Source organism: Thermobia domestica, chromosome 7 (assembly GCF_964235325.1).
Source record: "Thermobia domestica chromosome 7, izTheDome1.hap1.1, whole genome shotgun sequence".
Classification (NCBI taxonomy): domain Eukaryota; kingdom Metazoa; phylum Arthropoda; class Insecta; order Zygentoma; family Lepismatidae; genus Thermobia; species Thermobia domestica.
In genome coordinates this window covers 31291427-31307776 of record NC_137460.1, presented here as the reverse complement: position 1 = coordinate 31307776, position 16350 = coordinate 31291427, and the positions used below count along the sequence as shown (strand labels likewise).

General features: G+C 34.2%; 1 protein-coding gene across 4 annotated transcripts in view; it reads left to right on the top strand.

Annotated features, from left to right (window-relative positions):
• LOC145689980 (uncharacterized) overlaps positions 1–16167 on the top strand; it is a 49667-nt gene extending 33500 nt beyond the window's left edge. For 3 of the 4 annotated variants that reach the window (XM_081764416.1, XM_081764414.1, XM_081764417.1), the window contains exons 2-3: positions 3651–4378; positions 6406–9380. In XM_081764416.1, the coding sequence (XP_081620542.1) occupies positions 3780–4378; positions 6406–7828 (2022 nt within the window). In that variant the 5' untranslated portion in view covers positions 3651–3779 and the 3' untranslated portion in view covers positions 7829–9380. Of the gene's footprint in view, positions 1–3650; positions 4379–6405; positions 9381–15433 lie in introns of those variants that run through there. The other variant, XM_081764418.1, reaches the window with a different exon arrangement.
• The last annotated feature ends 183 nt before the right edge of the window (positions 16168–16350 follow it).

Here is a 16350-nt window from a genome sequence, read left to right as displayed (position 1 = left end):
TCACTAAATATATATAAAATACTTTTGAACTTACGGAAGTAATTTACCAGTATTTCTTGCGTGTGCTACAGAATTGTTGCATTGAGATAGTAAATCACTTGCAGAGTAGGAATTAAAGGAATACACATAAGAATTGAGAAAATCTTTATTTCTGAATCCAGTCGTTGAAATTTTAGGTTTTTAAGACTGCTACAATCTCTCAGAATTTTAGTTTGCATTTTCAATCTACACAGTAGTAAATGATCTTTACTGGTATAGAGAGGTATATATTTGTAAAATGGAATTTCTTAGAAAATATTCTGGCGACCAGATGTGCCATTTATTGCAATATGCTTTTATAGTATGTTTAGCATATACAAGAGGTCAATCCATAGCTGATTTCATCTGCTTTCAGGTGTTGAGCTAATAAATATATTAGCCTTTTCTGTTTAAGCCGGTGACAACATAAAAGGTCTCATACACTCATCATAACCTCACAGGGATATATATAAATTCAACCGAAGTTGTTATTTTATTTTCACACTGGCTGCAGTACCCCATTGAGGAATGATCTCATTCTGTCCTTCTTTCTGTTTTCTGATCCAAGAATAAAAAGAAGAGCTTTAGTGGTCTCTATGACTTCCTGCTCTTTAGTCCGCGAGCTAGTGTGCAAAGCTATTTCATTTAAGCTGACTCAGCTTCGTTTTACTTTAATACTTAATTTTCCGTATCTGAAATACCGTGGTTCGGTGAATATTTTTCATTTTTACTTATGATGGATTTCAGACACACAAACCGCAATACTAGCTAGAAACTTTCCATAACACGTTGGCCAATCTCAGTTTAAATTAATGATTTATTACGTGATAATCCAAAAATTGTAGTTTCATAGTGAGAATTTTACATCGAAATGGAATCCACGCAAGTTGCAAGTGTCACCAGTTTCTGAAAAAAATAAAAATAACTCTCAAGAAATCAACTTTCATCATGAAACTTGTTGTGCTTTCAATTTAGACATTAGTAACAGCAGTGTCCTGTTAAACGAAATTCATTTTACAATTTATTGTAGCAACAACTTCTGTGGTGAATTTGTGCTTATACTTTTAAATTTATATTCCATTGATTAATTCAATTTGGTACAGTCAATTTTCGGGAAATGTGTACGTGTAATTTTGTAACGAGAATTTTAAATGAACGTGCAATTTATATTTTTATAATCCCCAGAATGTGATAGTCTGAGATCAACAGGGGTCATATATTTGGGAACGTGGAATATGCCAATATCAGCTCATGATCAGTGTTTCCTCAGCAGTTTTTAAACGAATTAATATGGAGTGCAAATGGTACGAAACGATATAATAAACCAAACATTGGATCCATCGGAACCCAACATATACTTGAGAAATGATATGAGCAGTGCATGAACCCCGTAATCCACCAGTAACCCCGCAGTGTAAGTTGACAGATGAACATGAACCGTCAAGCAATATTGGCTTAATGAACTTTCTGCTTACAAAACCACACACATAACGCGGAGACAAAATTGGCCCATCCTTATGTGCAACAAGTTACATTTCAAATCACGTTGCGATCTAAAATGAAAGATAAATTTTCTACCTATTGATCTACGGTTAGCTGAGTGTGAAAGCTTTCGACACTGCACGATTCTCAATTATTCTACTGAAAAGTTGTTAAATACAGTAGTGTATTAAGATGGGTGCGAAATACATGATGTAAGTACTGCAGCATGCTTAACCACACTTCATACTGTAACGAACTGCCACGTAAGACACGAATGATGAATCATTATGTCATGGAATAAAATTAACCATATTCCATAAGGGAGTAATTCGGCTTTAAATTCTCGTATCACGACTGTAGGACTAGGACTAGATTTTCATGTAGAAAATATTTGCTTCTGTGTATGGATTTGGCCACTTTAGTTTTGTGCAACGCCAAACAAACAGCAGGTCATTCTAACCAATGGTTTAAACTGTAACAGATGTGATCGATGCCGTATTCAGTTGTCTGCTACATATAATTAAAGCTATTAATTCCGTCAAATGTTGCTCCATGAAGTACTTGTTCCTCCATGAAACTCATTCATCAATATTTATTTACTTATATCAGGATAGTGTAGTTTGTCTATTCAAAATTTGTGGTAGCAATAGTTTAAGAGGCCTTATCACTGCGAATTTAAAATACCGCTAATTGTACAGTAATTATGTGATATCTTCAAATAGATAAAAGATAATCGAAAAGTGGAACAAGACCTCCCTAGACAATATTATTCTGCGTGAGATACCGTTATCATGACTCATTTATCTGCTTTCGATTTCCAGACATTTAGAAAATCGGCATTTATTTTCGCGTTTCTAAATAACTGCAAACGGAAAGCTACTAGGTGACTCGTGATAACGGTACCTCATGCAAAATAACATCGTCTAGGGAGGTCTTGCTCCACTTTTCGATTATCTTTTATCTATTTGAAGATATCACATAATTACTGTAAAATTAGTGGTATTTTAATTTCGCAATGATAGGGACTCTTAAATGGAGATCAGCGATTTTTTTCTCTTCGTTCTTTGAATGAGTTACCTGTCTTTCTTAGTCTACAGGACGTAAAGATGAGATGTTAAACTGAAAGATTTCATTGTTGAAAGAGTAATTTATCTGGAATTCGGCTGAAATAAAACAGGTGCAATAATAGCAAACTAATTGTGAAACGTGCTTAATTACTAGTTCATTCAAACTGAAATTACAGTTGGCTTACACTCACTGTAATTTAATAGCTTATCGACGTTAGAAATATAATCAAGAACTGAACCGCATTACTTAATGAGCTACTATATTGAACTAAACTCTTACTCTACTTTCCTCTACATTATATTACCTTACCTAGAATTACAAAAATAACAATATAAAGTTTTTTGATTCGTAACAGACTTACTTGGTAACACTATGCCATGTAATATACTTTCTGTTACAGTGACATACTAGGAAATGCTAAGACTAAAACGACTTTCATGTAAAAAATAAATTAATAAATAGAAAAATGAGTAAGTTATGTAATGTGGGTCTCTAGTATTATCTGCTTCGTGTAGATCTTTCATGATTATTAATTATGTAATTTAGTATTCCGTTCATTAGCATACCGGACTGGTTTTTCACTGGTAGATATTTATTTCTCGAAACAAACATTCCTCCTTCGGTCGCAATTAATTTAGGTTTGCTTAGGAAGTGTTACTTTTTTTTTTTATTTTAGACTTTTCGAAATATACTTTCCTAACATAATTTTACTTTCCCAAACTTTTCCATCATAATTGATTTTGTTTTTGTTATATCTTCATTTCTGGAAAGTAAGTTAATACTAGTAATTATATTACTAAAAAGATGTATACTATAGAAAAGCCTGTATTAAGTATTAGAGATACAGGCAGTGTGATATATGACTGTTTAATTTTATTCAGATGTCTTATAATGCATCATGTGGTTTCGTAGCTGTAAACTTGATGATATAAGAAGCAAATATGCATGTGCTTGAGCCCAAAGAGATCAGTTCACTTTAATCTGCGATTACAGCTCCAATCATATTAATTTTTCCTATAGTACTACCAAACAAATGTAGACCCTACCAGGTCATAAGTAATAATTATTATTATATTTTACAGATTTCAATGAACCAAATGTGAAGACCAGCTGTATGAACTATGGAAAATACATGAAAGAACTCTTTCCTGTTAAGGCATTTATTCAGTGTAATATTTTAAGAAGAGATATTTCGTTCTTTATGTACGACAATGCTTCCACTTAAAAAGGCCATTGTATTGTGTGAAAGACTTCCTCCTGCAGTAACTATTTCAGAAAGGAACATAAAGTTAGAAACGTTAAAAGATAGAAATGTAAAAGCTAATGTAAAAAGCATGGAAGAAATCTTTTCAGCTCATAATGTAATTAAAAGCATCGGTCCTGTATGCTTCGATAATGCACCTAAGCTTAAAACAGAGAAGTCATCAATTTATAATTGCTATGTTCCGCTGATGGATATTTCACGATTAAACGCAAGGAAAATAAATATTAAGCCCAATGAACACACAATTCGTGAACAAAGTCAGGGTGAAGATTCAACGCAAGAAATACAAGATCCTATACCTGATAGACACACGTCAGAATTGGTAGACAAATGTCTGAAACGTGATGTAACTAACAATGCAAGTTTATCTTCTGTGTCCAAGTGTCTTGTTCCCTTGGTCAAAGGAGAGTCATCAGGGTTTGAAAGTTCTCCAGAGAATTCAGTCGAAATGGAATCGAGGAATAACATAATTGCGATACAATCTAACCAGAATTATCAAACTAGAATTATAAGTGCTGTACAAATAGAGGATTCTGCATCAGAAAGGTATGGTTTGTTGACTTTTAATATCTAAAAGAAAAAGTAGAGAGAGGTTACTTGTGCAGCAAAATTAGTTTTTCAAGTCTTTTAGGAGTAATTTTAATAAACCTGGAACGTTTATGTTGCATAGTTTCTATTGCTCTTAAGGCAAGACGGAAAAATGCTGCACTTTTTTGTTAATTCAAGAAATATATGTATTATTTCTAATCATAATATTTAAGGAATGAAGGAATTATTTACTAGTTAACTTAGTCACCTGTTCTTTCGATTATTTCTTGTAGCCGTTGTAGGATTTATTTCACCAAGGTTCTATTTGTCGACTAATCATCCCCATTCTTCTGAAAAAATCCTGCTTGAGGTAAATTTTGTTGTAGATGTAGAGTTTGCAAATTCGTTCTTCGAGAATATGACAGACATTTTCGATTGGATTGATGTAAGGCAAAGGAGGATAGTTGGCATAGAGCGTGGCATGTTGCATAATAACCATAGTTTATTGTTGAGGACTGTATGTTTCAGGTCATGGTCTTGGGTGAAGTTAGTCACTGGAGAGTTACTTTAATATTGTTCCACATTTGAGCATATAAAATGTTAACGTAGCAGATATGATCCATGGTTGTATCAATAAAGCACTAGTCTCTCAACACAATAAGCATACATTCTGCCCTACACCAGTACTGAGATCCCGCCGTGATTTGTTGTCGCAGTGAGCTTTTTTGTATATAATTTACGGTTCTTTTTGGCTCTGCACCACAACCCGTCCATACCACTTCCTGAAAGACTCATTGGTGTTCTTTTGATCTAACTTTGTTCACGACAGTCGTATTCTTCTGTTCGTTGTGTTAATAAGTGGCTATCGTCATACAGTACTACTAGTGTATCCTGCTCCCAGAAGTACATTTTTTACTATTTGCGGATTCATATGCTTCTCTAATTTTCTTACCACTTTAGTACTAATTTTAGGAGCAAACAATTGAACTGAATAAACGGAGAGAACTTTTGTTGCAAACTGTGCAATTCATCTAATACATATTTAATATATGTTGGTTGGTATTAGCAAGGGTGCGTAATATATAAAGTACTGTAATTATCCCAAAAGTAGATTTCCATTTTTTAAAATAATATTTAATATTTTCCTCTCGACTACCGTTTCAATAACTTTCAAAATGATTTCGACTATAACTATTCACATTTCATTTTACAGTATACATGTGTACTAAACATTTCAGTGGGATAGAAAATAAGCATTTGTTAACATTTTAGTTGAAATAAATCATTTATTTTCCATATATAGTAAGCTAGTGTTGTCCTCGATCATGAGAAATTCTTGTTAAATCAGGACGTTGGGTTTAGCCCTTAATAACTGAAACGAGGTAAAACTGCGGCAACATCTTTGGTTGAAAAAAATGAACAATACTTTCCCGATTCGAATACAGGCCAAGGAATGAAGCAATTACACCAGTATATAGATTTATGTGGACTGGATCTTGTACTGTAACACGTTCAGTGTCTAATAGAAAAGTGAGTCCACACATAACCTCTGTTTATGAATGCTTACTCATTTGAATTCTGACACTGAGTAGGTCTAATTGTATCAATAGTAATTATTCCAACTTCAATCACGGTTCCAGCCTAACTATACTTAGGTATCTAATTCCTTTGAGCTAACTCTTATAACTTTGACCTCCCCTAACGTCTTATGTACATATGATTTCGTATTGACATCCATGTCGCACCTATCGTACATTTCTTTGAGATTGTATCTTAAGGTCATCTGCTGTTACATTCCTCAACACGCGCACGTAAAATATACAAATATATAATTATTATAATTAGTAATTTATAACGTTAAAATTTATGAAAACGAAATGATTGTGTATGAGCTTCAGTTTGTAAAATATAATCTGCGATAACAAACCCAGTACATTGTGTACAGCTTGTAAATACAGTATTCTTTTAATCTTTCTTCGATCAGTGTAGATTTGGCTATATAACTTATGTCTTACAAATAATATATATGATCTTAAATATTTCAGGTCTTCTTCAGATTCAGCTCAATTCTTTAAGTCAAATCATAGGATACCAAATAATCAGAAACGAGATGTTTCTGAAGCAGCTAAAGGATGTGCGATTCAGTCAGTGCGAACGAAACATCAAGAGGGCACATATTCTGGAGAAACGGGACCCATAGCTTTAAACAGCGACAAAATTACTGAAAACGCAAATACGTTTAAAAATAGTAAAATTCTTAAAGATCGAACTGCAAATGAACCGTGTGAATGTTGTAAATGTGGAAAATTTTACGCATCAAAAGAGTGTTTGCTGAAACATGAGAAAATTATGCATGTTAACTATCAACTTTTAAAATGTTACGAATGCAGTAAATCGTTTGTATCAAAACATCGTTTACGTCAACACATAAATTTAGTTCATAGTGATCTGCAACAGTATAAGTGTGATGTTTGTTGTAAATCGTTTAAATCAAAATACTCTTTAAACTCGCATAGTTACATTCATACTGAACATCGACCCTTTCATTGTGACAAATGTAACAAAGGTTACTTGGCAAAAGCGCACTTAGATGCTCATACAAAACATAAGCATACCCTTAGGAAAGATTTTATGTGTGAGTACTGCCCGATGCAGTTCTCCTTTCAGGCCCAATTGAACGAGCATCTCAACACACATACAAGAATGAGGGTATATTTCTGTAACGATTGTGGGAAATCATTCACTAAAAAACAATATTTGAAGAATCATTTAGTGGTTCACACTAAGGAGAAAAGACATCAATGTAAAATATGTGGAGTGAAATTCACCGAGCGGGGAAGTTTGAATAAACACAAAAAGTTGCATACAGGGCAAAGACCATTTGCGTGCAAAATTTGTACAAGAACTTTCACAAATAAGGGTGACTGCAACATGCACATTAAAAGACACGTCTCAAATGATAGGTACAAGTGCAAAGAATGTGGTAAAGTATTCAACATGAAGATAGATTTTAGTAAGCATATAAAATCACATAATGAGAAGAAGGAAAGTTTTAAGTGTGAGGAATGTGGAAAGTGTTTTCACGCTAGAAATAATTTATTAATGCACATGAATCGCCATCTAAAATTTAGACGTTACACTTGTAATGATTGTGGAAAATGTTTTCATGATAGGGCCCATATTAAAACTCACCTACGTGTTCACACTGGGTTACGTCCATATAAATGCGTTTATTGTTCAAAGACATTCACACAGACTGCATCACTTCGGCAGCATCACAAAATCCATATAGGAGAGAGAAATTTCGAGTGTAATGCATGCGGGAGAAAATTTATTCAGAAAGGTGCCCTTGCAAATCATATGTCTACACATGCAGGAGAGAAAGGCTTTAAATGTGAGAAATGTGGCAAACGGTACACCAGAAGCTATGGTCTTTCAAAACACATGGAAAGTCACACAGCAGAGTGAAGTTCGAATGTGTGAAACAGTTATATACAGTGTTTTTCAAAGCAGCACCGACAACGTTTGGGAGGTGATTTCTGATACCAAGGTAAGACAAAAAGTATAGATCAACCTGGTTGCACAAATGCTTCCTTTCGGAGTTATAGCCTACCGAAAACATGAAAAACTGGACTTTAAGAGGTCAATAGCTCCAATACTATGGAACGTACCGTAATCGGGTAAAGACTTCACTTAGGAACTAGTGTGTGCCGTAACCAAACATACAAGTTTCACAACCCTGCGGTACTTCCGCAACAATTTTTATAGAGGTAGTTCCTGAGTACTTCAAATTGTATGCCTGTAGCCACACTCCCTCTACAAATATTGTTGCGTGAATACCTTAGGATGCTGGAACTGTATGTTTGGATAGCTCACATATTAGTTCCTAAATGAACTCTTGACCTTACTACGGTAAGCCCCATATTTATGGAACTATGCACATTTAAAGTTCATTTTTTCATGTTTTCGGTAGCCTGTAACTCCGAAAGGAAGCATTTGTCCACCCAGTTTTGTCTTATCTGGTGTCAGGAATCACTTCCAAGACGTTGTCGGTATAGTTTTCAAACATCAAATATATATATAACGAAAACTACTAAAGATTTTCGTCCTAAATATCAATTCTGCTGATAGGTAATTGCAATCGAAGCAAAATTGAATTTCGTAACGAATGACATAATACATACGCTTGAAACCAGGTAGCAAACCCCCTGGTTTTTTTTTTTTTTTTTTTTTTTTTTTGTGATATGTTTAATCTGACCAAAAGGAAGTTCTAAATACTCTAAAATCATCAAAGAGCAACGGTAAAATAATTACATTTCGGTGTACCGATCACTTAACTTTAAAATGCAGTGAATAATCAGTAAATTTATTACACTTCCCTCCCCCGAAGCATGAGTCTGGAATTGCAGTGGGTGAGCTAATAGAAATAGCTACTTAATGCAAGTAGTTCGGTGGCGACGAAGAAGTCAAACGGAAAAGGGTGGAACCAGCGGCATAAAGCATTTAATTTTTTAAAGTATGTAATTCCTAGAAGTGACCAAAATTGATTTTAAAGTTTTCATAAGTGTTTAAATTTGTTTTTTTAAAGTTACGATTACGCATCGTTTGTGAAATAATCACAAATTACTGAAAAACAAGTTATATTATAGAAAGGGAAGACGCAATAAGAAAAGAAGACTGAAACTTCACATATACAATGGTGCCTACATAGAATTGTGAATTAAGTTTATTTTGTTCCACAAACATTTACCTGATAATAGAACAATGTGTTAACAAATTGAGCGGGTATTGTCTTTTGCCATCTAATCTAGGTTACCGTAACGTTTCGTTGTGCAACAAAATTTATCTTGGGCTACACAGGACAAAATAGCTAGCATTAAAAGTGTATAAATATTCTAAAATGTGTTAATTTTGTTTTCGTTTTCATTGTTCCATAAAAATATGTAAACATGAGTACTAAGAGCGTACAGAAATAGTCATTTCTGAATGAGAGGCTTAAAAATATAGTCACGAAACGAAACTTTGCGTTGATTTCTTTAATATAGCTATGCGATTTGAAATGTTAGTCCTAAGTTGCTTGTTGTTATAAATGTTATTAAGTTTATGCTACAAATGTGCATATCTGAATAAAATAATACACAAAATATTTTCTACAGATATTTAAATTGGCGGTAAAGTTTAGAAGACACTAATGACTGAGAAATTTTAAATTGGGTTCGAATCCTGATAGAGTAGTAAAAAGTTGATGTTCCGAACTTTCCATGAGACAGGTACTAAAAACTTAACAAATCATACTCGGGGTAGTGGCGAGATCTCAAATTGAACCCCTGATCACGAATAGAGCTTTCTGAATATGAGACTGAACTCATGCATTCACATAATAATGTAACCGAATTGGTCAGCCTAAACAGAGAACCAAACTTCATCAGGCTAGAAAATATGCTTGCCCAAGCAGGAACAGGAACGGAAATCGATTACTTTTGGTTTAAAATCTTGTTAATGGTGATAATTTGATCACGACAAGCGTATCTCAGAAGCCATGTTCTTCAAAAGTAAAACAATGTAGCAAGAAAAGAAAAGGAAAATATTTCTGGAATAACCGATTAAAATTTTTTGTCCTGGATACATTCCAACAACAATTTAGCCTATTGCTAACTTCAGTCTCTAAACTTACATAAAGATGGTTGCAGATTTGGTCATGAGAACTATGTTCCAGTTGTCACGATTTGCTTGAACTAAACATCTCTAGAAAAAACGCATGTTAGAAGGTATCGTTAAATAACCACTTAAAGATGATTCCTCTCACCAGTGGCATAGCCAGAAACTCATCAAGTGAGCTCACACATACGTCATATATTGAAAAAAAAAAATATTGCGGGTCGCTATTTACGAACAGGCACCTGTTGCATCTTAATCTACTTCGATGTCGTTATATCACTTCTCCTTTAACATGTGTGACAACGTCCTCTGTAGGCTGATGGTCTCAATAAAGATACAAATTCCATGCTTCTATTGAAGCCTTGACCTAGCGGGCCGTTCAGAAAGATTGCAAGAATATGAAGCTAATTGCAAGAATATGAACATTTTTCCCAGCAATTCTGTTGACCAATCGTGTTTCATGATCCTTCCCGTAATATAATTTGGATGAACTGGATGTATCGTCATACCTGAATTCAAACTATCCTCCTCATTACAAATTCCGAATCAGTGTTGTGGTCACTTGGAGTTACATGCTCAATTTAATGGTCACTTTCTTCAGAAAACATTCCTCCCTCTCCTCGTGTTCCTCCTAAATCCACAGCAGAAGTATTTTCATGTCAGTTATTGTCTTCATCTTTTGGTGTTTTGATATTTTCTATGCACATTGGCGCACGGTACTTGTACTGAATCATATCTTCGTAAAGCTGTTCATTACGACACTAGTAAGATGACGGTACACAGTATAATTAACGAGATAAATCCCAATATTACGATTAGCTCTTGAACTCTATTTTCTATGTACTTAACATATTGTCAAATGATAAGATACTTATCAATTTATAGAGAAAGCCAAGCTTTAAACAATACTGTGTGCTCAAGGTTAAATTATGACGTACTTTCCGGGACAATTCACAAAATTTAGCTTTTTGGAGCTACAAATGTGTCATTCGTTACCAATAATAATGGTGGGTCGAGAAAACGATTTCTTTCAAATCGAATTCTAATACTGCGGAAAAGTTGGACCATCTATTGAAACGTGTAAGTGTATTTTTTTTAAAAAAAATCACGTAATATCTTCAGTTCGCGCATCCAGGTTAAAGTTTTAAGAAATTGTCAAAAATCGTACTTTTTTGAAACACCCTGTATAGAACACAGGTTGCTTCTGATAGTTATAATAGAGCGCTAATTCTCAAGTAGGAATGTAACAATACACAGAAGAAAAGAAAATCAACATCGGATAATATCTTCAGTTCTTGCTCTAAGGTCAAAATCTCGTGAAATTGTAAAAAATCGTACTTTTTGAAAACCTTTATAAAATAGTTTATGTTGTTATATTTTTAATATGGTGGTTAATTTTTTCTCAACCATGCGGGAATATCCAGAGAAAAGAAAATAGAATTTTGATAGTATCTTCAGTTCGTGTATTGGAACTTAAAAATCGAAAATTTTACGGAAGGAATCATTTTCTGTTTTCGATCTGAGCCTGCAGCTCTTCGCTCATTTCTGATCTTAGAGATGATCCAGATCTCACTACGAGGAGGTGGCTGCACTTCGAGTTCCACCCACACCCTTCCCAACCACCCTACCATTGCAGAAGTTTCAAATTTATTTCTTTTGTATTTCGGGCATAACTTTAAAATCAGACTTCTTACTAAAATCTGGCATTATAGAACGTGACAAAAGTGTGGTCCAAATAAAAGCATCTCTGTTTAAGGAACCACACACTTTTGTAGCAGCCTCTGTTACAAGTTTAGCACATCTTTCTACGGACTGTGTGTGACACGTAAATTTTAGGTAGTCAAACTCTGGTAGTTCTTTTGTCTTCAGAAATGACAAAATACTCGCTGTTGTAACATGGGCTATTATTGGTGGTGATGAAATTTTACACGTTGACCAATCTATCAATTCGGTATAGTCAGTTCCTTCAAAATTGAGATCAGGTGCTAGAAAATTTCTCACACTTTTACCTGATGGTGGTTGATTCCTCGATTTCAACAATCTTCTGAAATCCCTTATGTGTTTCCGTTCATCCATCGCCATGGCCAAAATAAGGTTTTCAGGGTCCATAAAAAAAAAAAAAAAAAGCGTTTCGCTGTATTACAGGATCGATAATTTCTTGTAAACTTTCCGGTAGATATCGTGATGTCTGAATCAATTTAAACATATGTTTTGCACCATCTTTCACAGACGAATTTTGTTTAATAGGAAACCAAGCTGGTGCATATGATTTTACAATGTAAGTTGCCAATGTCTTCAGCTCAAATGAAGGATCTTCCGTGGAAATATATAACCTTAAAATACGATTCGCTATAGTAAGCCACCTTGAATGACTTATTGTACCTGGATCCTTTACTGCAAGATCACTTGGACACTCGCCGCTGTTTATAGCTCTAACAATATCTAGAAGATATTTTTGGTCTTTGCTCAGGTCATTTTTTTTTACGGAGATATCTTTGGTCTGAATATTCTCATAACCAACAACAGGAAGCTGCTCACAGTGTTTCCGTTGTTTGCCGATTGTTCCAGAAAATTATTTGGGGCCTGAAGTGTCACCATCCAGCTACTCGAAAAGATGTCTGAAAGGTAACTCATTAAAATGGAAGAAACAAGTGAACCACTGGAGTGGTCTTCCAAGTTTGATCTCAATACTATGAATAATTCCACTTTTCCATCCAGTATTAACCACTGTCCGATCACAACCGATAGCAATAAGATCATTCAAGTCCACGTCTTTTGTCACTTAAATAAGAAAGTATACTCTCAGATATATCCTTTGCAGATCCAGTTCTAGGCGTTATATAGCCAATGATCTATCAGGCTCCTGAAGTAAGGATATATGATCTTTTCTTATTCTGCGATACATTTTATTGCTTATCTTTTCTTGTACCAGAGTTTCATCCTTCCTACCATCAAAGTATATAGCTTTAGGGCACATTCGATCTCTATTTTGTAATGCGTTTCTAATTTGCTGCTTTTCTCGTCTAATTTTACTTTTGTCTATAACCAAGGACTTGTCGCATTCTGTAATTAAACCAACGTCTTGTAGAACACTAGAAGCAATTGATGCGGTCGCTCTGTCCGATAAACCGAATCGATAACTTGCTAAGACTGTAGCAGTCATTTTCAATCGCGTCTGCTGTTGTGCTGGGGAATATTCTGCCTGCATACTTTCTTCACTGTTATGTTTCACTCTCTCCGTATTCTCCTCGTCCAAACAAATCTCAGAAGACGTAGTGTCCTCTTGATCCTGAACAGTAGCAATTGCAGCTTCGTGTTCCTTTCTCTCTTCCTTCTTCCTAATTCTTGTAGTTTCCTTCCAGTCGACGTTACCGATGGAACAAAGTCTTTGCGTTCTTTGATCATGAAAATTTTTTCGTTCGATAACGGGGATCTTGTTTTCCTTCTTGCAATTACAGTTCATCACAATTGGGCATATGCAGAGGCTTTTTCTTCTGTTACAAGAGCACTTTAACGTCATATCGCATTTGCAGCATGATATATCAAATAGTTTACTGTTTGCATAAATGGTGAACTTTTCAACTTTATTTCTAAACGAATCTTTCCCTATATCACGATTGTAAGATTTTCTTAGTGCGTAGTATGTGTCGTGGAAAGATTTTATTATTTGAACCTCTCGCGTATGTGTCACAGTTGGAATAGAAGCCTTCTTGTATAATAGTTCAATTTGTGTAGCAACTGCTTCAGACACTGTGGAGAAAGAACATTTTTATCCCGACGCAGAAGCTACAGATAGTTTATATGATTCTTCAAAACACTACCTTAAAACATCTGCATAAGTTGGTAAACTATTTTCACTTAGTTTTTTAGGCAATCCAAATATAGGACAGCTATGAGATTCTCTCGTTAGCAAGTTTTTTTCTCGCTTCATTTCGGTTCTAATACGGTTTCACATGTACAGTGTACAACCAAAACACTTCCACAACAATGATAACTTCGGAATAACTCCAATTCGTAATACTAAACACACCCACTTGTACACGCACAAACCAAACATTCAAACAACTCGACAAGAATGCCTGAATGAGACTTCAAAGCATAGACCAGCACATTGACGCCGGTTTGCGGGCCGTACTGTCGCAACAAATAAATCAACTTGGCACCAAAATTGTCAAATGATCTTCTACAATTAATCAAAAGCGCGTTTTAAAATCCAAAGTAATACAATCATTTCGATTACAGATTAGTAAGCAGAAATAAACTGATTTCTGAAGAAAAAAAAATATACATTTTACTATTGGGGATATGAAACACTGTGGAATTTCTTTTTTCGTGAAGGGTATATTCGATCTCTTTTTTGTGTGCCTGTTGCTCCTTAGGGCTATAACAACATAAACTATTTTATACAGAGTGTTCCAAAAAAGTAAGATTTTTTACAATTTCAAGAGATTTTGACCTTAGAGCAAGAAGTGAAGATATTATCCGATGTTGATTTTCTTTTCTTCTTTGTATTGTTACATTCCTACTTAAGAATTAGCGCTCTATTACAACTATCAGAAGCAACCTGTGTTCTATACACGGTGTTCCAAAAAAGTACGATTTTTGACAATTTGATAAAACATTAACCTGGATGCGCGAACTGAAGATATTGCGCGATTTTAAAAAAAAAATACACTTACACGTTTCGATAAATGGTCGAACTTTCCCGCACTATTAGAATTCGATTTAAAGGAAATCGTTTTTTTTTTTTTTTTTTTTTTACCGAGCCTAGTGTGTACATACTGTTCATGTAAGAAAAATAAGCTGTTAAGTATCAAGTCGTGTTCTCTAATTATGGCAAAGACACTTCCAGGAGTGAAACACATATTCCAAAGAAGTACGAATGTACTATCTTAATATGTTGCAACTTGTGTTCGATTCTAATACATCTTCATCGATTGTAATACATCTTTTCCAAAACTAGGAAACAGAGAAACACAGTAGTCACAGTTTTGTAATGAAGTTGTTCGAATTCTGTAATGTGCATCATTTGGATTACTCAAAAATTCATTAGGTTAAAATGTAACACACATATGTTAATAACATGATAACACAACCATATAAAGAGTTTATTCAAAGCAATAAATTATTCGTATCATCTGTAGAATAACAAATTAGACAGAAATGAATAAATAATGTGGAATATATGAATGTTAAATAAAATTAAAAAGAGAGAACAAGGTATTACCTGGGAGATAACATCTCAGAGAGAAAGCTTCTGTAACGGAACGAGCATGAGGAGTAAACAGAGTGTAATTTATCTGATAGCAGATCATAAAAATTAGTGTTGTTAAAAGGTAAGAAATAAGATGCTTAACATTGCATTTTTTTCTCAATTTGCTGAGTTACACTTTAGAAATTTTATTTTATTTCTAGATTTAAATGATGAGAAGTCAGTGATAATGTGGTTTGTAAGATGCAAGTATATTCTTTGAAAATGACAAAACGGAGCATAAGACTCTTACAATTATTTGGAATATTTGAAAGTAAAGCGAAGTCCAATACTAACGAAACTATCATACAGTAAGTTCTAGATGTTCTACTATATTATTAACGAAAAGCGAAAAGAAAGTTACTTTTGTACGAAGCATATAATCAATTTATAGTTTTCATTCCGTTAAACAAAATGATATAAAAAGTGTAAATCCTCGTGTGCTCCTTTTGAGGAAATTACTAACACATTTTCTTTGTAAAGCTAAGAATGGATATTGTGCACGCCTCTTATTAAAATTCTAATCAAACTTTTCATGATGACACTAGTAATAATAATAATAATAAAATGTTCTCTTTCACTAATGTTCAGATGTCAGAGTGAAGTATAAAATTTGCTATTTCCTTATATTGTGTATGTATTGAAATCCACTCTACTTTTCTCTTTAAACGGGTGTATCTACTCATCCTCACATACAACGGTACAATGAATCACTATTCGAGTTTGAAATAAATCTTTGACACCTCAAGATAATTGACAGTTGTTCAAATTGCTTGTGTTTGTGGCACAAGATTAAGCGACATTTTTAAAGTTTCGACATGACTGGATACTTGCCTCAAATCCTTCGAGAATACTGGTGGAAGTGCTTGTAGGGAAGAACATATTTCTCATCATCTGCCTGTTGCAGAGTAGTGTAAATAAGCAAGATAACATTAGTATTTATAGATAGCAAGGACCTATTTCTCAAAACTACTAGTTTTGTAATACTAGTGTAGTTTAAAAAATCGGATGTGCAGTTGTATATACCACGAAATTACAGATATCAGCATGAATATTCAGAAATAACTTTTATTTGAGAATT